Genomic DNA, 25,504 nt, shown 5'->3' with positions numbered 1-25,504 from the left:
CGAATCGAAATAGTGAAGATAAAAGAAATTCGAGAACGATTCAAAATTTCAAAAGTAAGTTGCCAGGAACAATGGTGGGATGAACGTGAAGGAGGTCAGTATCGCCACAGGGCGAAAACAGCACAAACTATATAAGACCTATACCTAGTAGTGGGTAAAGTCGGTGGACGAATAGGCATAGAGTTCAATATATGCTTTAGTAACTGAACCTAAACCTAACATTACATAACTTTACTTTTATAAACAAACAAAATCGTCTATACTATAATAAATTTACTTAGAAGCAAATTAGAGTACACTAGAGTGGCAATTACTCAATCAATGTAATTTTACGTTTTATTTTCAATACTTACATTATTTACAGAAGAAACTTTAATATACTAAGTGCTAACGATTAATCAGTGCAAAATTTAAGTTTTCGTCATAAGTTGTAACTACTAATTAGTGAATTTCACAAATGATCTACCACAAACACATGTAATTCCAGTGCTCTATTTTCACGTTACTCTATTTTATATACTACTCATTCATGTAATTCTCACCTCTCAGTACTTTAAACACTCCGTCGTACACCAGCATAACCCATATTTGAATCACTCCAAAACCTTTTTCTTTTATAAAGAAAAAATATAAGCGAGAATTTATTTAAAAATAATTTTGGAATAATTGTTTACATCCCGTCTCACGCCTGCCCCCAGCGAATGGTGGATAAGGACTGGCAGTCAGTCGAGATTCGTTCGTAAATTTTCGGCTACGTTCGCCACTAGAACCGGGTGCCGTAGGTACAGTCGATCGCGCGTTACGCGTAAAGTAACTGCTTAGCGCAGCGTCTACGTGTTGGGAATGACTTCCTGTTAAGTTTTACGTGCTGCTGACAATACTCAAATTGAATAAGAAAGATGCAATACAGGCCGTAATTAACGGTGTCTACAACTAGTCATAGGCGTTCCTAAGAAGTTGTAAGTTTTTATATTAACTGCCTCCGTAGCCGAACGGTTATCATCCTGATCTGCCACGCAGAGGTCCCGAGAGAGAAAATTTTGTATGGCATCATGCAACTTTTAATTCGGTCGAATATTACTTATTTGACTGTAATTGGTTCATACGAATGTTGGATGGAGAACGAGAGTACAGAGCTCAGTATATAACGAAAAATAGAGACGAAATAACGGCCACACATTCCTGGTAACTCATCAGTGATACATCACTTATAAATATCAACTCTCGTTTGCACTGAAATATAGACAGCGCCAACAACTGACCTGTGTGTACGTCTCCGTATATTACAAAAATATTCTGTATTTATTGTAATAAATATAATATCTCTAACAATGGCGTGCTGTTCCATTCGGTGGTGTGTGAAAAAACATCAAAGCATGTAATTACAAAACAAACGGATTAAAATTTCATCGGTAATTAAATATGTAATTTTTGCAATTTTCGTCCATTATTGCAAAGCTCAAGTTAACTGGTCGATTTGAAGCGAAACAAAAGACCCATTGACGACACCCGTCAATTATTTCGAATTGCCAATCGGAGCGCAGTTATCACACTAATGATATGACAGAATAGTTTTCAAACAAATTATACGACATTTCGCCTCTATTTCTGGTTAAATAAACGATGCTGTATGGTAACCGTTCGGCTACGGAAGCAGTTATCTCTACCGTCGAAGCGTTCCTTTTTCTATCCTGATCATTAAATCATTCCCACTTTCACCACGCTGTTCCGCATTCTGTCTTCAACACCACACACATTACGCAGTGCTCTCATTTTTATTTATTCTGTACCCTTGATATTTTAATAATGTCCTTTCCGTCTTTGTTGTGTCAGGCCGCGTAGCGACCCCGTTAGGCATTGCGTAGTTTGATATACATTTGAACAATGCGGTGTGTAGATATTTATACTCTTTAGATAAATATACACTTTATTGCCAAAAATAAAACAGAACATAAATAAACAAATATAAATGTGTATAAGGCTCATCTTTGGCCTTCGTAAATATGATCCAATCTTACACTATCGCAGTCAGCTCAAGTGGCTTCCCACTCCCATTCGTCTCTGTTGCATATCGTCTCTTTTTTTTACAACATTCTACATAATCCTTTGTCTCCCAGGTTCTGAAAGATTCAGCTTTCTCAGGTCCCGGGATAAGCCCTGTCGCTCTCTCGTCTGTAGGTCTCAATCATCTTTTCCATTATACAATTCCGGTTTTTATTCTCACTCCTTTACTGTTCATGCGGTCAGACTTTGGAATGCACTTCCCATTACTATTCATTATAATATGAAATATGTATTTATCTCCATTATCTCAGAATTTATATAGTCTGTAGCAATTTAATATTTTTGCTATTTTTTTTTGTTATTATTTTATTACATAATTTAATTTAGTTTTGTTGTGCGTCTGCAGGAAGAAATTTCTATTAGAAATAAGTAGTACCTTTTGTTCGTGTTTTCAGTTTTATTAAATGCGATTTGTTTTCCTGTGCAATCAAGGATTAAAAAAAATAAATAAATATAAGATAACATCACATACGTTGCTGTGATCCCAAAGTAAGTAGACACTTGTGTTACGGAAATCGGAAACACCGACACCACAAATACCCCGACATGAGACAATATAGAAAAGTTTTTCTACACTGTCCCGGCCGGGGATCGAACTTCACAGATGACGACACCATGAAAAACCGATATGCAAGCCACTCGGCTACGGAGGTCGCCAATATAGTTACATAATCAACTTAAAACGAATGCGGGCAAGAGCGACCTCATCGCTAGAAGTGATCTCTTCTAGACAGACTTTGAGGTAGAGGAAAACTAATCTGAGCCGGCGCCGTAGTGTGCCAACGGCAAAATTTTAAGTGTATAAAAAAAATATTATTTTTTCTGCGTGTTCGATCTTTGTATTAATAATTATAACAAACTAGAGGAGTAATTTCACAAAAAAATAATTGAATGTCAATTCAATAAAAATTAAAAATACAGTGAATAGCGACATCTCTCACCAGGACTGGTAGCTGTAAAGGTACTAACTGGGTGATAAATCTTTCATAGATTTCTCATAGATAACGCTACGACTAAAAAGTCGTTGAAAAACCAAATACAAAGACACGACGCAAGCACATAGACAAATTCGTGAGTTCCACTGGTTCGTTCCATGGCTTAGTTGGTATAGTGTCTGGCATGGTAAACTAGAAGACGTCGGTTGGAATCCGGCCGGATCGAAGGAATTTTTTCTGAGTGTTTGATCTTTGTATTAATAATAATAACAATGTAATATCATTTATTATTAATAATAACAAAGGTGGAACTCTTAGGAAAATTTCCTTCGAACGACGTGTTCTAGCAATCCATGCCAAACGCTATGCCAACTGTAGAGCCAACCACCTTTATCTCTGTCTTTGTGTAGTATTTGTTGGGTGTGATATGAGTGTTACTGTTGAGTATCGTCTTGTATGTGTAATTAAAGCTGTCTGGCTATACATGAAATGGTAAGTGAAAGCTGTAACCTATCACAAACAACCCTACGTTCCTACCTAACAGCCTAGCCCTAACCATATACTTCTATATAGAAAGGTAGAGGAAGCCTGTTACCATGCGACCTAAGGTAACAGACGGAAGGTGGGAAGGATAAGGGGTACAAGGAAGGGATTTTCTCACTGCCAGTCTCACAAACTTACAAGACTGATCAGATAAGCTGACGCCTAAGGTGTCTTGGCTGCAGGGAGAGGATGCTGTAGTAAGGAGAGTTCCATCGTCGTCAATGAGACAGCATTGATGTCTGGATTCAAAGAGATCTTTATTTCCAAAAACTAGACCATTTATACAAATTCTATTTACATGTGTGCATGTATACCTACGATGTAATTTTTTAATGTACAACAAAGGAAACGTCTATTCAGCAGGCTGGTCTTGCACATTGCTATTCGGTCAGAGCTCTGCTGAGTAGTATAGGTCACGTGGTAATTTATGTCTGGTCAGGTTGTCTGTTCATATCACGTGAACGTGAACACCAACTAAGACACGAAACGCATCAGCGGATCTTGCGAATTCTTCTGTGCTTGTTGTAGATCTTTTTTTTTGTTTTTTTACGACTTTTCATGCCGTAGCGCCATCTGTGATCAATTTATTTCTTCACTCAAAGAGGTACCTTTACAGCTACCATCGCTGATTAAAAATGTCATGAAATGACTATAACCATTGACATTTTCAAGCTTTTTTTAATGTAACGATACTTAACAACGATATTCAATTACTTTTTGTGAAATTGTTCCACTAGTTGGTTATAATTATTAATAACAACACTTAGGAAAAAATCCTTCGATCGATATGTAATATTGTCAAAAAAAATTGCAAAATGTTGTACTTTTTGGTATGAAAATTTACGAATTGTTCAGCCCATGATTTTAAGATAACAGTTGTACCTTAGAAGTTGTACTATAAAACATCAGTTTTTTTATCAAAAGAAAAAGTTTATATATTTTTTTTAATTTATTAAGGCTTTGGCAAAGCCATCAGCCTAAACATGAAGTTTAATTATGTTTCTGTAAATATGGCCGCCACAAAGAGGATAGGCAATTTGAGGTGGCGTGCTTGGATTGACTCGGGATTCCTTAGAACGGGCCGATACGAGTATTTTAGTTCGAGATGCGTATAATTTTGCGTTTTAATCTTCGATTAAGGCACAATAGCACTATCCTATTCCACTTTAAACTAGATTTCACAAAATAATTGAAAGTCAAAATAAAAACGACACTTTTCCCTCCAAAAGGTCCAGAGCGAATCCAGAAAAAGTTTACCTTCGGGTGCGTTCTGAATTTGCATCTCATCAATTTTTATTCTTGCTTGGACTTATAATTTTGTGTGATTAAGTGATTATTAGAATTATTTTGGTTCTTCGACGAACTGAAGTAATTTAATAAACACAATTAGTTAACATTATCAATTTAATGTCAACAATAGTAAGAACGAAGTATACCGACGGGTTTATTTAAATAACTAAGTAATGTACGACAAAACGCATATTTGAACGTGTAGATAATGATCTTTTTTTTTTCATCGAAAGACAAAGTTAGGTGCACCACAGTCCATCGTCAAGTTTGAATTTCAAAAACCTTTTCCGCGCTAGCGCGCAAAAAACGTTTTTACGCGCAGATTTCTAATGAGAAAGAAAGCCTTTCCGAGTTAGTGAGTGAAATTTTTATTCTAGTCAACACGTTTATTCCGCGTGAGCATAGGGACAAGAGAGTGTTGCAATAGCAAAAAAATTAATACTATAAGTAAATTACACAATGTTGAAATTTAACTATTCACAACATTTTTCTTTTTAATTAAACGTGAAATCAACAAACTACGACCCAAGACGTTAGTTTCTTTTGCGTTTAATGAGAGTCGTTGAGTTTGATAGAGTCATTAATGTCCAAGTTAAGGATCGAATTTCGTTTTTACGGAGCGTGCTCGCGGAACTGCGTGCGGTTAATGCGTAGTCTTAATGCTTTAACTTTAACCCTTGTTTAAATCTCGTAACATTTTACCGCTGCCTTTTACGTACATCTTTGAAGCATCTAATTTAGTAAAAATAAAACAGAGACAGAGCGATTGTTTCTCAAGTTTTTTATGATACCATAAGTAATTAGGACGAACAAATCATTGCGCCTGGTGGTAAGCGTCACGGTTGTTCATAACAGTTGCAGTGCCACTCAGAGTCTTATATCGCAAAGATCTGAGGGTCACTGCCCTGAGACATATTTAGTAGCAGTAGAGCTCCTTGTGAAAGAGTTCATCTAGGGTAGTACTGCCACCTTACCTATTTCTGCCGCCAAGCAGTATATTGGAAAAAATCATTTACAGTGCTCCGGTTTTGAAGGGTGTGTGACACAAGTGCTTCAGTTACTTGCTTTGATATCAGAGCAATGTATCTGATGTTGTCAAATATTTATTTATTTGGTAATAATTTATCAAAAGTTTGATACATTGATTAGTACAAATTGTTAATACTCACAACAACTACAAATGACTTTGGTTGATTCCGCATAACAGTGAAAGTGTTGAATAAACCACTTTCGACAAAATATATAGTAAAATTGAGGATATACACTGATTACTACACAGTGTGAAAACACGATTCATAAAAATTTTCGCTATAGAAAAAAAACACAAACTTACTTCGAAATTTTACAAGAAAACCGCTGTATTCAATAGGTACTTCCCATATACCAATGATTTTTTTCATATCAACTGAACTAAATAGATATAAATGTTTGTCGTATACTATACGATGTACATTTCTGAAATGGCTTTAATTTAGTTTGTAAAAAAATAAATTTTAGAAATAGAAAATAAAGCCGGTGTCCCTGTCGCTCGATCCAAGCAAAATGAACCGTACTATTATGAGAAAAAATTAAATTCCAACTGAGGTAGTAACGATTCTTAATAACACTAAATCGTCGATTTCAATATTCTCTTGACTAGTGAAAGAATGATCAAAGTCACCTAAAAACATGTTTTGAGTTAATAACTTCATTATGATGATGATGATAATGATGATGATGATGATGAAGAAGATGATGACGATGTTGATGATTATGATGATGATGATGATGATGATGATGATGATGATGATGATGATGATGATGGTGGTGGTGGTGATTATGGTTGTGATGATGGTGATGAGGATGGTGGTGGTGATGATGATGATGATGATGAACATTTATTTCGGACCGGAATCCATATATAATTAGTAACAGACTTATAAACTATGTTAGAAAGTGCATTAATAAGTTTATATTATTTATTTTATTTTATTTATTTATTTAAACACTTTATTGTACCACAAAGTAACTTACAAATTTTCAGAAACAATTTAAATATTTGTGTACAAAGGCGAGCTTATCCCATAAAGAGATTTCTTCCAACTAACCTTTGAAAATCTGAGAGAAAAGTTGGTTTTGGGGGTGGCACTAAAAATAGATAAGTAAAGAAATGAAATATACTATACTCAATAAATACACAGATAAATTTAATAAATCAAATGTACATACGAATATATATATATTAAGTAATGTTGATACATTAATACATACAAAGTCTATAATAAATTGAATGTACAAAATTATATTTGTCTATTTATATTTACATTTATTTGGCAGCCCAATTAGAGGGCACCACATGCAACGCGTTGAAGCGTTCATTGAGTGGACCGTCAACTCTGTCCGCTACTGCGCTCAGGACGCTGCATCAGGGAGGCCTGTCGCTTTCTCATTATAGATTGGATATATTGCACACGTAGAACGCGGTATGTTCAATGCTGAGCATATTTAGTCTAAATCAAAAAATACCATTCAGATTCAAAGTCCTCTAATTTTGTAACCTCGCAACCGCCATTGATGTACTGACTTTCGAGTAGGCACAAAAAACAGAATTATTACTAGAAATAATTATACGACAATTTGTGATAATACCTTTACTTTGTTACTAAAAAAGGGTGTACAAATTTATATTTTAAGCTTTAATAGCGCGATTTTGCTCTGGAAGAGTGAAAAAGAGATTTTCATTCATTCATTCATTCATTTTTCAAAAATGGTCGATGTTTTCAAATTTAGCCAACGTGCCTTTTACTTCTAAGCATAAAAAAAGCTTGAAAGTAAATGATAGAAAAATTAAGTGAAATGATTACTTAAACTTTTTTTTGTTAAAACGAGTTACACAACGTTAGACACATTTATGTCAATATCGACTTTATTTCGGGTATTATTTGTGCATGTCTTTTTCACAAATAATCAAAAGCTTTCCAAATTCAAAATTTTTATTGCATAAAATTCTCTTCCACTGACTTTGAAAGTCTTTTCCATAAACTCTTCAATTAATCTAAATCTTAGAGGATGGAAAAAAAAATCTAAATGTATTTTGCCTCTAAAATTTATAATTATCTAAATGTAACTGCCTCTGTGGCCGAACGGATACCACACCGGACTGCCACGCAGAAGTCCCCGGGTTCGATTCCCGGGCCGGGAGAAATATTTGTATGGCCAACATTTATTTCTCTCGTGAGTTTGGGTGTAATTTGTGGTTGTCTATGTGTGTGTCCATGGCACCCGCGACATAGGGTTTCCCTAGTGCGAGGCTACGTTGAGTGTGTGCGTTATTATTATTATTATTATTATTTTGCACCACAAAACATTCAGATTCGACATCAAGTCAAAAGAACTCAAAAAAGTATCGTAGAATGTCTTTGTTTTCATAAATAATAGAGCGCGAATTTAGAAAGAGTTCCAAAATCAACAGAAACAGAGTTGTTTAAACGAAAACACAGAGCTGAAAAGATAGAACATCAATATCAGGCTGCCTTTAGCCTCGCGCGGTTAACCAATAGACAATATGTGCTCACAACGTTTGTTTAACAATGTTACTCTACAATATATATGTATACAATGTACAAGTAGGCAGACAAACCGCGACCCTAAACAATAATAGAATAACAAAAAAGTCATAAAAATGGCGCCAAAACAATGACATTTCAATTTAGAATTTGAAAAAAAAAATCATTGCCTTTATACTTCAATAACAAAAAGAAGGAGGTTCTCAATTCGTCTGTATTTGTTTTGTATATATGTTACGCAATAACTCCGATAAATTGTAAACCGATTTTGATATTTCTTTTTTTGTTGGAAAGATGGTACTTCAGTAGTGGTTCCACCTCCAACATTGACTTACAATTATATGGACGTCGGGTCCGCGCTAAAAAGTGTGCGAACTTATAGGGCGTTAAAATCGTATACAGAGCGTCATTCACGCTTTAGTCTTCGTTTGTTCGACTGACAACGAAGCAAGCAAAATTAGACAGTACTGCGATGACATTACAATTTAAATTCAACGTTTTAGCTTTTTCATATTCCTTTACATGTCACTACGTTTAAATAGGTTGACTTGGGACATTTTTTTCGTGGTTTATATATTAGACCCGTCGTCCATTTATTTGTAAGTCAATGACCTCCAAGGATGCAAATTAGGGAATGAATCCGGTTTCAATAAAATTTGGCAAATAGTGTAATTCCACGAACTTTTGACGTCGGTTTTTTTTCGCTCTGCTCGTCGCTGTATGCTTTATTCAGTATCGAAGTATTCTGCATTACTGCGTTATTGTGTAAAGGAAGGGAAATATAAAACAACACAAAAGTGTCTTTATACCGACGTTGGCCGTTCACAAAGGTACTTTTTGTTTTTACTTTCCTTGGCTACTTATGTTCTTAATATTTCTTAAAGAAATTTCTTTCTGCAGACCTATTGACACTTAAGGCAGTGTCCAATTAGGACTATGCCGATCTTGCCAAATTTAACGCTACCAAATCGCAGGCGTGTCTATTCTCCACAAAACGGAGTCCCTTTTAGCTGACTCCTACTTTTCGTGATATATCAGTACCGATAGCTGACCGTCTCCAGCTACTTGGAATGAACCTGAACTTTGGCAGATACATTGAATCCATGGCCAATAATCCAGCCAGGAAGGTTGGCATCCTTTCCAAGGCGAGGCGATACTTCACACCGGGACAGTTGCTTCAGCTGTATCAAGCACAAGTCCGGTAGTGTAAGGAGTACTGCTGCCACATATTGGCTGGCTCGGCTATATACCAACTGGCCACCTCGGATTCAATCGACAAGCGTGGCAAGAGGCTTATAGCTCAGAATTAGTAGAGTCAACGCTGCAGAGTCTTGAACAACGCCGTAAAGTTGCCTGCTTATCTGTATTCTACAGGATATATCATGGAGAGTGTGCAATGGATTTGCATAATTTAATCCGCCTTCCTCTTCACCACTAGACGTAGGCTGGGGTTCCACCCCTATGTTGTGGATATTCCCAGGATTCACACGAAGCGTTTCGCTTTCACATTTATGTGGCGAACGGCTAGAGAGTGGAATTCCCTGCCTGCGGACTTATGGGAAATAACTTGAACCTTTTCAAGGCGAGAGTGAATAGGCATTATTTAGGTGTGCATGCTACATCGTCGACCTCATGGTCACTTTCCATCAGGTGAGATGGAGGTAAAAAATGCACACATTTTTTTATAAAAAAAATGTAAATATCATAAATCAACAGGCTTACGTGCACAAAAAAATAACAATTATATAACAGAAAAACAATATCATAGCAATAACATCAAATTATAAACTATTACAATGCTTAGATAAATGCATATTTCGAAATATAATAACTAAGACATGAATGGAATAGTGAATAAATATTGCTCCTTAACTCTCATTTTGAACAGCTCACGATCTATTTTCGCGAGTATTGTAATTAAGAAAAAGGAAAAAGTGTTTTGCAAAATCGAATGGCTTAGAACATAGGTACCCAAAGTTTTTGGCTCACCGCCCACTTAGGCAAGAAAAAAACATTTCAGCTGCCACCACCACAGGAAATATCTAATTGAAAACACTTATTTTTTATATTAAGTTAACAGAAACAACGGGTTCCCGAGTGGAGACCACATCTCGGCAAACGTAACGTGTCACGTCGCCCTGCAAGAAGGACTGACGATATAAAGAAGGTCGCGGGTAGTGGTTGGAAGCGGAAAACGGGTGATCGGGCACTATGGCGTACACTTGGGGAGGCTTATGTCCAGCCGTGGACTGCAATAGGCTGATTGATAACACAAACAAATCACAAGGAAAAAATCCATATTTATAATGTAGTTTATAAAGATAATTCAGGTTTTTTTTCAATTGCGGTAGCACCCCTTAGTAGCATCAACGCCTTCCAATTGCTTCCGAGGATTCTTCAGCGCCCATTGGGTAGGGACGATTTTTGGAAACTATGGTTTAGATATTTACTATTAAATAATGGATTTACAAAAATATACAATACACCTAAGGATATTGTCATAAGAATGTGTTACACGATAGGATGTACTTTATCCGATCACATAAAATCCTGAAAACAGGCTAAAATAAACGCCTAAAAAGGATTGTTTAAGAATAAAATTTCTTCTTTGCTGGAAGACGTTGGTTCTAATCCAGCTGAATCGAAGGAATCTTTGTAAATATTATAACAAACTAGTGGAGTAATTTCACGAAAACAAATTGATTATCATGGTGATCAAAAAAAATGTAACGTTTTGTATTAATAATTTTTATATGAATATATTTCCCTTTAAGTGCTACAGTGATTCTGCAAATTTTTGATTCTTAATTGAAGCTCTATAAGTTATTTATTAAATTCACATTTATCCTAAAATTTGCAAATTACCTAGCGGTTTAACGAAACGCCGCACCGCTCGCTGCCCTATCAGTCGCCATCGGGCGCTTGTGTCAAATTTTCTCCGCCTGTTCTTACTTTATTATATTAATTTACAGCACGCGCATTGCGGGACGCGAGGGACGACCTCACCTACCTCACCTTAATTGTAATAATTAACCTTTTGTTTGAGGCAATATTATTATTTACTTCACGGAAAACCAGTAAACCACGACAATCGATATTAGTTTGTCAGTCGTGTGTACTGAATGTCGTTGATATGAGAAACAATGTCGTATGTGTGGAGCATGCTCGAGATACTGTTTTATTGAATCAAAATGTCATTATTTCCTAGAGTAACCAAATTAGTATTGAAATTGTTTTGCTACCTATTCTTAGACTGAGAATAATGAATGAGAAACTAGAGATGTCCTCTTATAGTAGATTTTTTAATAAAACATAATAAACTGACGTTTAGTGGTTTGCTGGTTTTTCATGAAATAAAAATAGTGTTGTTTTAAAGAGATGATTCTCGAACCGATATACATACTCCTAGGGGTTCAATCCAACCTACAAGAGGTTCATGTTACTGGAAAAAATAGAGGTACATAAAACGTTATTGGGGATCCTTGAAAGTGAATCCCATTTAGGCGGATCATAAAAATTTTTCGTTATTTAAATTATATAATTTTATTTTTTTTGTCCAGATTCTAGCGGGTATGTCCACTATGCGGTATGTCAAAAATTGTAGAAAAATAAAATGTTTAATTGTGCCGAAGGATACGAGGGGGCAATCTCTCGAGATTTGAGATATCCATTTTTAAAGATGTTTTTCCATACAAAATTTTCAAACAAGTTTAAAAAGTTCCAATAAACTTAGCGAGTTGCAACAAAATAACATTAAATTGATTGATCTTAGTTGCCTGCACCAATTCCCTCCATCAAAAATCAATATTTTCAGAATTGATTGCCATGTCCACGAAAACGGATTTTCAGCCCACTGTGCGTCGTCAGTCCACCTTGTGGGTGGTCTGAATACGTAGCCTCTTCCGTCGTCTTCTTAAATTCGTTGTTAACCTCGGTAGCCTAACGATTTATCAATTTGGGAAATGAACGTTTCTAAATTCATTTCTGGTCTGGGTGTTTTGGAAAATGCTCTAGAATTCCGTTGCTCTAGTACTCATAGTACAGGCAATTCTCTAGTTTGAGACCAGGCAATTAGTGTGGTTGTCCAGCACAATTGTTATTATTTATTTATTTTACGTACATAAGCTAGCAACTATCATTACAGGACTAACCTATTGCAAAAGTGTAGCCAAAATTATCACTTGTTCAACATTATTAACCACATTAATATTACATTCAAAATTATGTTGTATCTACTAAAATTGTATTATACCATATTACATTACAGACTGTTATTTTATTATATTATATTATATTCCATTACACATTACAAATAAAGCTATTTCAAAGTCCTCATGCCTCGTGTCAGTGGTGCCCTGTTCAACAAATTGGTTTTCCCACGAGGAATCGCCAACAGTTGAGACCGGCGCCGGCGCTCCACATACCCAACGGGAACGCACCCACACGATTTAAAACTTCCGCATTGCATCATCTTGCCTCTTAACAGTTAAAACACATACAAAACCAATGCTAATTCGCTCCGTACCTCTACTTCGTTGTACCCCACCATACCCAGAATAAAAAGGTTAGGATATACCAATAATTATATGGGATGTAAGGGGGCACACACCATCACAGCTCTTATTGTCAACCTCACCTGCACGCGGTACATCCTGCAGTAACCGACGAGGCTCTGGCGACCGGTAGTAGGCGGTATAGCCCTTCCCCACATTGGCGCTGTCAAATCTGCTGGCTACCGATGGGCAGCAGCGTCGGTAGTACAAAGGCAGCGCCCTGCGATCTCCAACCCGCATGCCCAGCGTGGAGATTATGGGCAATAACCCCCTTCATGGACGGCACAACCAATCGAAGGCCCCCAGTTCCCGGTCGCCCCGCTATTCCTGGTCACGGTAGCGGCCATGGTACCGGCGGGGTAGGGGGTGCTAAGAATCCCCGGGCTACCGCAGGCTACCAAAAACAACTGACCCTGGCTACGTTTAACGGACGAACTCTTAGGCTTGACGAACACCTTGCACAGTTGGAAGTGGAACTGGAGAACATTAGATGGCATGTTCTGGGGCTGTGTGAAGTCCGAAGAGAGGGAGAGGACACCATAACCCTAGACTCGGGCCATCTACTGTACTTCCGCGAGGGTGATCAAACATCCCAAGGTGGTATAGGATTCCTCGTCAACAGAGTCCTCTCTAACAACGTTGAAGAGATCTCCAGTGTGTCGAACAGGGTAGCGTACCTGATCCTTCGGCTATCAAAAAGGTATAGCCTGAAGATCATTCAGGCCTACGCACCGACCTCGACACATTCGGATGACGATGTAGAAGATATGTACGAGGACATATCGAAAGCCTTACACAACACCACCAAGGCTCACTTCAACGTTGTTATGGGGGACTTTAACGCTAAAGTGGGATTCCCAAATCATGACGAGTCTCGAGTCGGCCCGCATGGTTATGGAGTAAGGAATCACAGGGGGCAAACGCTAGTCAACTTCCTCGAGCACGAGGGGCTCTTCTTGATGAATTCGTTCTTCAAGAAGAAGCCTCAAAGGAAGTGGACTTGGCGAAGCCCCGACGCTGTGACTAAAAATGAGATCGATTTCATCCTGACGGACAAGAGACACATATTCAGAGATGTCTCAGTGATCAACAGGTTTAGCACCGGATCTGATCACCGACTTGTACGAGGCTCTCTGAATATCGATGTCAAACTTGAAAGAAGCCGCTTGATGAAGTCCACGCTCCGTCCTAATCCACTCCAGATCATGGCGGGCTCCGAGAAGTTCCATGAACTTCTCGAAGCGAGATTCGTCGAGCTGAAACCCACCGAGGACGTTGACGAGGCCCTACAAAGCGTGGTTGGGACGCTGAGAAGCGAGGGCATCAAATTCTGTCAATTGCAGCGTACGGGAAAGAAGTCTAAACTCTCGGATGAGACTCTGCGACTTATGACGAAAAGACGCGATGACATCCAGGCCACTTCGTCAGAGAGGTCATACCTAAACAAGCAGATTGCGAAGATGGTACGGCGTGACCTTCGGAGTTCCAATACACGCCTCATTGAGGAGGCGATAGAGCGAAACCGAGGGTCCAAAGTATTCACTCAGCAGCTTGGAAGGAGCCACCTGACGAAGCTTACAACGCACGATGGCCTAACCGTTACGTCAAAGCAGATACTCGCCGAGATAGAGGACTTCTATGGCCGTTTGTACGCTGTAAATGCTCCTCGGGTCCAGCGTGACAATCACGATTTGAGAGCCACCTTGACGCGCCACTATACCGACGACCTGCCAGAAATCAGTCAAGACGAGATCGTGTTGGCTCTAAAACAGCTTAAAAATGGAAAAGCCCCCGGTGAAGACGGAGTTACTTCGGAGCTTTTGAAGTCTGGAGGAGTTCCTATTATCCAGGAACTTCAGAAGCTCTTTAACTTGGTCATTCACTGCGGGAGAACTCCACGGGCGTGGAACAGGAGTATTGTAGTTCTCTTCTTTAAAAAGGGAGATAAAACTCTACTGAAAAACTACCGACCCATCTCACTCCTGAGCTACGTCTACAAGCTGTTTTCTAGAGTCATCACGAATCGCCTCGCAAGAAGACTCGACGAGTTTCAGCCACCGGAACAGGCCGGGTTTCGGGGAGGATATGGCACCATAGACCACATACACACAGTGAGGCAGATTATACAGAAGTCCGAAAAGTATAATCGGCCCCTGTGTTTAGCTTTCGTGGACTATGAGAAGGCCTTTGACTCTGTCGAAACCTGGGCTGTCCTGGAATCCTTACAGCGGTGCCAAGTGGACTATCGTTATATACAAGTGTTGAGATGTCTTTACGATGCTGCTACCATGAGTGTCCAAGTACAGGACCAGCAGTCTGAACCTATCCAATTACACAGAGGGGTGAGACAGGGGGATGTCATATCCCCGAAACTGTTCACCGCTGCATTGGAGGATATGTTTAAGACGCTGGACTGGAAAAGGATGGGCATTAACATAAACGGCGAGTACATCTCACACTTGCGATTTGCAGATGACATAGTCCTAATGGCAGAATCGCTGGAGGAACTGGATCAGATGCTGAACAGCCTAGCATCCGCCTCGCGGCGGATTGGTCTCGGCATGAACTTTGATAAAACCAAAGTCATGATCAATGACCACATTGATCCGAGACCCATCTGCGTCGATGGCCACCTTCTTGAAGTTGTTTCCGAATACACTTACCTCGGGCAGATTCTGCAGTTAGGTAGAAATAACTTCGAGAAGGAGGCCAGGAGGAGGATTCAGCTTGGCTGGGCAGCGTTTGGGAAGCTACGTCGAGTCTTTTCGTCGCCCATCCCGCAGAGCTTGAAAACAAAGGTTTTCAACCAGTGCGTCCTACCAGTTCTAACGTACGGAGCTGAGTCGTGGACACTCACGATACGGCTAGTCCACCAGTTTAAAGTCGCTCAGCGAGCTATGGAACGAGCTATGCTCGGAGTTTCTCTGAAAGATAAACTCCGTAATGAGGTTATCAGACAGAGAACCAAAGTGATCGACTTAGCTCTTCGGATAAGCAAGCTGAAGTGGCAGTGGGCTGGACATATCTGCCGAAGAACCGACAACCGCTGGGGTAAACGAGTTCTTGAGTGGAGACCACGACTTGGCAAACGTAGTGTGGGACGCCCTCCAGCCAGATGGAGTGACGATCTGCGGAAGATTGCTGGCAGGAAATGGATGCGTCAAGCCGAGAACAGGGCGAAATGGCGTGCATTAGGGGAGGCCTATGTCCAGCAGTGGACTGCAATAGGCTGATGATGATGATGAATAATTATATTTATAATAATAACGAGAGTTGTACCCCACCTACTGTGGGGTCGGGTTTATATTACGGAATGTGCATATGCTCTTCGGTGGCATAGCGATACAAAATGAATAAAATTGTCAATTTTTTTAATGCTTTTTAACACAGTTTCTTATAAGGATGACTTTATTGTATTAGAAGAAAATAATCGGAACGACAGAAGTTGGTCAAATTTAACAAAATGTTATTATTTTATGAATTTAAACCAACTTCAGCTGTCCGATGTATTTCGGCCCAATAAAATGCAATAAAATGATCCCTTCGTGAAACTGAGTCCATTAGCAATAAAAAAAATTGATCAATTTTACTCATTTTTATGGACAACTCACGCTTGATCAAAAAATGTACTACGCCAAAATTATTTTCGCAAAAAAATGCTTAATGGTTTCTAAGACACTTTCCTTGTACCTTCTATGGTTTTGTATTTCCCCATACTGTCCCATTTAAAGTTTTTATGTTATAATATATATGCATATATATTTTATTTATATATATATATATATATATTTTGTGTGTTATAATATATATTTATTTTATTTAAAGTTTTGTTAAATACAAAGTTTTAGTTTAATACAGAGTTTTTCTGTTTTGTGGTTTCTGGTAGACACGTTCCTAGAGAAATAAATGTAGGCCATACAAATATTTCTCCCGACCCGGGAGCGTATATGGCTTACCGTATACAGTACGTCCCCAAAGTAGAGACGAGATAGGTACGCTTTTCTAAGGGGCTAAACAACTGAAATACCGTACCCAGTATGTCCCCTAAAAGTGACGAATTAGATACGCCTTTCCATCTACCGTATAAGATTAAGCCATTAGAAACCCATATTTAGTACGTCCACTAAGGGATGAATTAGGTACGGCTTTTCGTAAGAAACGCTCGTAAGAAAACGTCTTTCGTCACGTCTCGAGTAATTACTCAAACAAAATATCTGCTATAACAAAGCATTTATGTAATTATTAAAGTTAAAAGGAATACAATTGCAAAAAAATCAATTTCAATATAATCAAAATCAATATTTATATATTTAAACAGTTTTTTTCAAATACAAGATAAATTTATTAGCAAATTTATTAGGAAACAAACAAGTGCCATTACAGTTTGAAAGAATTTTTCGAAAACAAAAATTAGATGTTATCCATTAAATTTGTTCAATATATACTACAGAAATTAAGTAAGTGATGATAAGTGTATAGTAGACACTTAGAAATTCTCGTCATACGTTCCTTCGTACTTCAATAATTGAAAATCAGTCACAAGTTTACTATCTAGACCTGTAAATCGTTCTTCATCCATTTTACATAATCTTAACTCAAACACAAACGATACTAATTAGAATTTATGCCGCGAATTACGTGAAATTACGAAATGAACTGTGGCACTGCACTCACGCGAAATCAGTTGTTATTAATATTATTATTTCTGGCCTATTCTGAAACAATTGGCATGTTTCAAAATGTTTCAAAATAGGCCAGTAATAATGCAACTAAATGACAAATTTAAAAAGAAAATTTAAAAAAATTTTAAAAGACAAAACAAAAGAAAAAAAAACACGCAACTAATTAGAGCTTAGAGTTGTCGATTTTGTAGGTGTTTATTGGTAGTGTAGGCGAGACGGAGAGAGATAGCTTCCGTGTTTATTATTTGCGTTTTGCACTGTTTACTTAAAACAATAAGAGACAATCTCGTTTGAACTATGTATGACCTTTGAATTTTTGATTCTGGAATTACTCGACGTGACGAATCAGAAACGCTTTTTTACGAGTGTTTCTTACGAAAATCCGTATCTAATTCGTCCCCTAATGGACTTACCAAATACGGTTTTATTAATCGCTTAAACTTATGTGGTAGCTGGAAAGGCGTATTTAATTCGTCACTTCGAGGGAACATGCTGTGTACTGTATTTCTGTTGTTTAGACCCTTATAACAGCGTACCGAACTCGTCTCTCCTTGGGGTACGTACTGTACACGGGAAGCCATATACGCGACCCGGGAATCGAACCTGGGACTTCTGCATGGCATGGTAACCGTTCGGCCACGGAGGCAGTTTATAGATAACCTAAAAGTATATATAACATAAAAGTATATAGATAACCACATATTGCACCCATACTCGCGAGAGAAATATATGTAGGCTATACAAATATTTCTCCTGGTCCGAAAATCGAACCCGGTATCTCTGCGTGGCAGTCAGCATGATAACCGTATAAATGATTAAAAACACATAATTTATCTTTGTCATAAAAACTGACGTGCCTTATCCTATAACACGTGCCGTTTTGTCCATTAAAGGCCATAAAATTTTTATAGCGCCGAACAATTGAATCTATCAGCGCTAAAGTGGTGTAACCCGCATTTTTTTTTTCTATAGTATTTATGTAAACGATAGTAAAGTACCTAATTATTTCATATAAGGATTCTACTTTGTTTTAGATTTGATTTTCATGTATAAAAATTATATCATTAAAATTTTTTTTTATATAAAAAAAAATTGTAGCATATTCCGGGAAGCGGCCGGGACTACCACACTATCGTTTACCTATAGGAATTATCCAAGGTTTTATAACCAAGAAAGGAAATTTTATAACCAACACCAACCTTTAACATTGAGCATTTATTATTGTGTACAATGTTCAACACATGCACTTAACTTTATATTAGAACTTCATTAAGCATCTGGGGTTACTACCCAAACTTAATCTAATGACGGCGACAGGTTAAAGGGTAGGCTTACGAAGTGAAGGGGGAGCAATTCCCATGGCCTGGGATTGCGCCTTAGTCACACGCAGAAATTACTCCTCCACTGCGGGAATGGGACAAGGATAGGTGGGTTGCGGAGGTGAAGGGTGAGCGATTCGCACGGCCTGGGATTGCGCCTTGGTCACGCGCAGCAATCACTCCCCAACACTTGAGGCGGACGGGGGAAGGTAGTCCCTACGCGGGGTGGAAGACGAGCAATGTACACGGCCTGGGGTTCGCATTGGTCACGCGCAACAAATTGCTCTCAACAGCCTATTACCCAGTTGAGGTCCTTACGGTAGTAAGCTCGCTCCGGCTGGCGGCCTCGCCGCAAGCCACCCGGCTTGCTGGGCGGCGCGCGTCTCCCGGCCGCTGTCGCCTTCTGCCTTCATGTACATTAATGGCAAATCTGAATTCTATTTACTAGGCAACAACATTTGAACTCCTCTGAATAATATAACCGCGCGGACGCCGCGCGACCGCCGCGCGCTCGCAGCGCGGGGCGCAGCGTAGACCAAATTCTAGCCAGACTCCCTGGCCGGAACAGTCATTTAAGCTAAAACGCTAAAGCTAAGTACATAGAGCGTATTTTGCAATGACAGATGCACGCAGTCGCTGCGCGGCGGCAACGTATACTCCGCCCGAGGACCACGCGGTGAACGCGATGAAATTCGTGTCAAATAAATGCGCCCTCACAATATTAAATTTAATATTTTTTTTAACATTAAAACAGAAAGAAATATAAAAGAATTATTTACGTCAGTATCATTTAAAGTAATATTGTAGAAAAAATAATTAATGTTGATTACAAGTAACATAGTAGAAAAAATAATTGATGTTGGTTACACCACTTTTGCGCTGACAACCTCAATTTTGTTATATAGGAAAATAAGCATGCAATTTATTAACTTTTAAGTGAGTGTTTTTTTAATAAAGTAATCTATCAAAATTGGCATACGTAAAAATCGATTCGAGACAGTGAAAAATTATAAAATAAATGGCTATAAAGTAAAGTTGCATCAGTACCTACAAAACACTATTTCGTGATAATGTCTCTTACACATTACATATATTTTTTACTTCTTTGTTGTTGGTTCAACTGCCATGGACTTTCGGAAGTAAGTGTGTACATTGTATACAAGGGTTTTTTCTTTTTTTTTATACACAGGAAAATGCGTTACGCGTACTCCGGGCTGGGATCCCGTTAAGGCTCACCACTCACAAAGCAAAAATGTGGAACGGTTCACGATTTTGCGTGTCATCCTTGCGCAGGAACTATGCTAATCTTCCCTGCATCGTTCTAACTTTAGTAGTAGTTTAGGTAGTAGTACGTATATAAGGGGTAGGCAGAGACATCTTGACACACATCTTTCTCCGTATCATCTACCCCAATTGTTTGCATTTATTTTTTAAAATACCAAGCGACGGGACGAGCAAGTTTTGCTCCTGGTGGTTAACGACACGCCTATCCATAACAGTTACAGTGTAAGCAGTGTTAGTAGTGTAATTTAGATTGCTCGTTTCTGGCCGTAATATCATTACTTATCCAGGTGTACAATAAACATTTCCTAAATATTTTTTGCACTATGTAAATACTAAATTAATTTTCTACGGTTTTACCTCGTTCATAGTAACATCTATGGTTTTAGTGAGCTTATTGAATTGTAGTCTTTCGGACGTCATTCAAGTACATGGTAAGTTAAAGGTAGGACACTTTCCTTTGAAGAAATAGATTTCTCAGAGATGGCGCTACGGTTTCGTTAAAAACCGAAAATAAAGATCTGCACATAAACACAACACATAAAACAGCACATTAAAAAATTCGTAAGGGCCGCTGGTTCGTTCCGTGGCTTAGTTAGCGGTTTGCTGAAAGACGCTGGTTCGAATCCAGCCGGATCCAAGGAAATTTTTCTTTTTTGTATTAATAATTATTTTACTTTTGTTAAATTATTCTGGTTACGTATTTAAATGTGTTGCCAACATTAGCCCATGCCTAATACCTTCGAAGAGTTTGTTACGTTTTTCTACATGCATTTTATTTCACAGCTGTGCCTATAGCAATTGATAATACATACAGCAATTATATTGTGTCACATCTCTTTTATTATATGTAGGTAGCACTAGATAATCTCAATATAACTAAAAAAATATTGTGCATAACGTGTTACACCGTATTTTTATTTCAACCTTCGCCTTGTTGGGGAATTTTGAAGAATTAATCATTACTCTTGACAAACATTAATGTCTAGTTGTCATAGGCACCACAATTTCAGGGTTAAACAAGGAACTTCTCAGTCGGTGTGTTGAATGACTTAGGGATGACATAACACTTTTCGTGAAGACTCTACCTTCCAATCATAAACGTACGAAGCGTCTACTCATCATTAGACAAGTCCCATGTGTCTGTAATTTCACCAGCACCTTACCCTTCGAAACCGGAACGCAGTAATGGTCTCATTACTGCTACGAACTACTGGGACGAACTCTTTCTAGAGTACTGTACTGCTATTAAATCTATCTACAGACATATACTTCACGCCTTTTTCCCATCGGGGTAGGCACAAATAACAGTCTTCCACTCGCTACGGTTCTGACACACATCTTTCGCCTCATCAACTCGCCAACACGCATCAGTGCTTTCATACACGCTCGTCGATTAAGGATGTTCTTGATCTGATCCTTCTTTAGGATGACCTCAATTTGGTCATGGTAAGTTCGCCTTGGTCGGCCTATACCAACTTGCCCGCTCACACTCGCCTTGAACCTGAACCATCTAAGCATCCCTTTCTCTATCTTTGTCACTAAATCGTCTTCCAAGCCGCAACGCGCTCTTATCGCACTGTTCCGTAATTTATCCATCACAGTCATTCCAGCCATACTTCTCAAAGCTTTCATTTCTCTATATGAATTCTACTTTCGTCCTTCTTCTGCCAAACCCAACATTCAAGACATTACATAAATGTAGGAACCAGCACCCAAGCCAGTCATGCCTTTTTACTTTTTACCTTTTGACACTTTCTGGCTGCCTGAAGGCATGCAAGGCACCATTCACCCACTTGTTCCACTCTATTCGCTCCTTCAATCAATGTCGTGCAATCCGTTATATCTTCCTCTCTTTCAAAAACCATTACTATCATCTTATCCACATTGATTTTCATTCCTTCCCTTCTTAAAGCACCATACATAATATTTACCATCTCATGCAATTCCTCCTCTGACGACGCTAATATCACCTAGTCATCGGCGTAAAGGAGGCACTTGACGAGTAAACCATTCATTTTCAGCCCACACGTACTCTCTTTCAAAACTTTCAAACAATTATCCATGAATAGGTTGAACAGCCATAGCGAAGCTACACATCCCTGTCTAACACCTTTCCCGATATTGAACTAGTCAATGTAAGCACCATTTATTCTGACACAGGCACTGGAATCTTCATACAGAGATTTTAGTGCCTGAACTAAGTGCCGTCCACCCCATACAAAGACAATGTCAACCACAATTCATTCCTTGACAATCTGTTGTAGGTCTTCTCCAAATCTATAAAAGCGCCATGGACTTTTGTCTTTTAGCCAAGAATTTTTCGGCTATGCTTCGCAAGGAGAAGACCTGATCCATATATCCCATTCCATTTCTAAATCCCGCTTGCACGTCCCAAAGTTTTTCTTCCGTTTCTTTCATCACTCTCACCTTTGCATATAATTTGCCGACAATGCTAACAAGGCTGATTCCTCTGTAATTTTTGCAGTCCTGCTGCGACCCTTTTCCCTTATATAATGGTATGATGACAGCCTTACCCCAGTCTCCTGGCACTAGCCCGCTTGACCAAAAAAGGTTGAAAAGGCGGTACAGCTGACTAGCAACCCTGTCCAACCCTCAACATTTCAACAGCAATTCTGTCATATCCTGCAGCCTTACCAGATTTCATACTATTCAATGCTTTTATAATCCCTTCCATGCTTATATTTTCATCTTGACTTCCGCTCGTCTCTATGGCGGTCTGAGCCTGCAAATAACTTCAAAGAACAAATGTACTTCTTCCTTTTCAAACAAACTTTCAAAATACTCCTTCCATCTCTTTAATACGCATTCTTCTCCTTTGACTACACTTGCATCGTGGCCTCTGATTTTTTGCAGTTGCGAGGTTGTGATTTTGCCTCTAGCTGTTCTTATAGACTTCCAAAACCATTTAATGTTGCTTTGAAAGTCATATATAATAACTTTCTGTTAAACTCGTCTTTCTAGCGCTCTTTCTTCCTTCCCACAACATCTTTCGCTTCACCTTTTATTATTTTATACTCTTTCCTTGCCTCGTTTACATCCTTTTTCGTTGCCTTTTGTATTCTTTTATTAGCTTTCATAGAAAACCAATCTAACGTTTTTTCTTATCAGACAAAACGTTCCAAACGTCTTCATCCAAAAAAACATTCGTCATCATAAGCCTTTTTTTCCTTTTGTATAAATCTATCTAACTATAGCATACCCCGGCTAAATAGTTGCGAGACAAATCTAGCCTAGTGCATGAATCATTAGACAATTCTGTGTACGCAATTTAAGCTGCAACAAAGCGGTATTTCTAGCTTGTAAATTAATTAAAAACACATTCCTCAAACATCTCGTAGTGAAATAAATTATTTCAAATTTTAAACTTTGACTAAAGCGACCCGAAACACTCACTCATACATGACATGACAATTACGATTTATATAACATTTACAATGAACTGGTTAAAAAAAACTGATTAAACCTTAAATTAATACTGTTTCGATGAGTATCGGTGTATATCGCGGGTGCCATGGACATACACATAGACAACCAGTAGTTACACCCAAACTCAAGAGAGAAAGAAATGTAGGCCATACTAATATTTCTCCCGACCCAGGAATCGAACCCAGGAACTCTGCCTGGCAAACCAGCATGGTACCTCTGTACCATAGGCAAGCGCCCGGGTTTTAACCCGCCACTTTGTTAAGCCCGGTTTTAAATCGGGTTAAAGCCTATTAACACTCGAAATCGAGGGCAAAAACTATATACAACTAAATATTTGCCGCGTATTGAGGATATTATTACAAATCTTTATTACTTTCTGATCTAGACGGTAAGATTTGCCTTTCTATTGAATCAATTCGCTTGAAAATCGCATTGAAATTAATCGATACAAAAAATCGTTACATCGTATGCACTTGAATCCATCTTCGTCAAAATCCTTGTGCATCCTTAGTAGTAAGAATTCCCACGATTGCGATGTGTGTATTGTGTGGAGTTACCTCCTTTTCATGTAAAAAATCTTTTTTTTACATAGAAATTTGTCACAAATATGGAATTATATACCAAATTTCGTATTCGCCGTTTTTATAACTGCCTTCGTGGCCGAACGGTTACCATGCCGGACTGCCACGCAGAGGTCCCAGGTTCGATTCCCGGGCCGGGCGAAATATTTGTATGACCTACATTTATTTCTCTCGTGAGTTTGGGTGTTATTTGTGGTTGTCTATCTGTGTGTCCATGGCACCCGCGACACAGGGTTTCCCTAGTGCGGGGCTATGTTGAGTGTGTGCGTTATTATTATTATATTATTATTATTATTATTTTCCCCACGGTTTTTCCGCAAATATGGGTTAAAACCGCGCTTTGGGTTAAAACCTGATTAAAACCTGGGCAGGTTAAACCCACTGCCCATCTCTGGCATGGTAACCGTTCATCTTCCAAAGCAGTTAAATGTCCTAATCGATATACAACCATCCACAAAATCTCCAAAGGCGCTACGCCGCGAAAGGTGACCCATCCCATTTTTCGAAATTTGTTAACAACGTGACATATCTATTACAGGTACCTGATACTGTGTGTGACACAAAAGCTGTCCTTTCTAACCCTAAAAACGAAACGTGTCCAGGCTGCGTAAACGAGGAGAAGGACTATGATAAACAACAAATAGGAGACATGATTGATAAGGCGCTACACGAACTTACCGAAACAAAAAATGTGAAATATTCTCGAGGAACAATTGTAAAAGTTAAATCTGGTGTAGTGGCTGGCATCATGTACTTCATACATTTCCAAGCCACTAAAAGTGACTGCAAAGAAAAGGAATGTCCCATCGCAGAATGCTATACAAGTGTAGTACATAAGAGATGGCTCAACGAAACAAATGTTATATGTATCGAATGTGAATAAATTTTGCACGTGACGGTATGGCAATCGTAGTTCATGGTATAAAAGGCTCTTAACACTGTCTCTATTATTCTCTAAATCATTTTCACTGGTTACTATTTACTCAAACGTCCCAGACGTATTGTACACACACCATACAGCAGTATTATATTTTTCACCTCACTAGCTCGGAAAGGCTTTCTTTCTCATTAGAAATCTGTGCGCAAAAGCGTTTTTTCCACGCTAGCGTGGATACGATTTTTGAAATTCGAACTGACTATGGACTATGGTGTGCCTAATTTCTTTCAATGAAAATAGTTATTTTTGATGTAAGTGCGGAAAGTTAGTCATTATCCACGAGGCTCGAGGCTTCTTGGCCCGAGCCAGAGGCGAGGGTCAAGA

General features: G+C 38.6%; 1 protein-coding gene and 1 non-coding gene across 2 annotated transcripts; one reads left to right on the top strand and one right to left on the bottom strand.

The window, feature by feature from the left end:
* Window positions 1-19,949: 19,949 nt before the first annotated feature.
* LOC113226559 lies at window positions 19,950-25,490 on the top strand. The gene is made up of 2 exons (XM_026459228.1): window positions 19,950-20,070; window positions 24,782-25,490. Exons 1-2 carry the CDS (start codon window positions 20,002-20,004, stop codon window positions 25,124-25,126), a joined length of 414 nt encoding a protein of 137 aa, XP_026315013.1. The 5' UTR covers window positions 19,950-20,001; the 3' UTR covers window positions 25,127-25,490.
* LOC113226721 lies at window positions 20,180-20,283 on the bottom strand. The gene has a single exon (XR_003310137.1). It is a non-coding gene; the product is annotated as a U6 spliceosomal RNA (small nuclear RNA).
* Window positions 25,491-25,504: the final 14 nt, after the last annotated feature.

This window comes from Hyposmocoma kahamanoa, unplaced genomic scaffold (assembly GCF_003589595.1).
Source record: "Hyposmocoma kahamanoa isolate Upper Pololo Valley unplaced genomic scaffold, ASM358959v1 192, whole genome shotgun sequence".
Taxonomy (NCBI): domain Eukaryota; kingdom Metazoa; phylum Arthropoda; class Insecta; order Lepidoptera; family Cosmopterigidae; genus Hyposmocoma; species Hyposmocoma kahamanoa.
The sequence above is the reverse complement of the archived record's forward strand: the minus strand, read 5'-3'. Positions and strand labels throughout refer to the sequence as shown.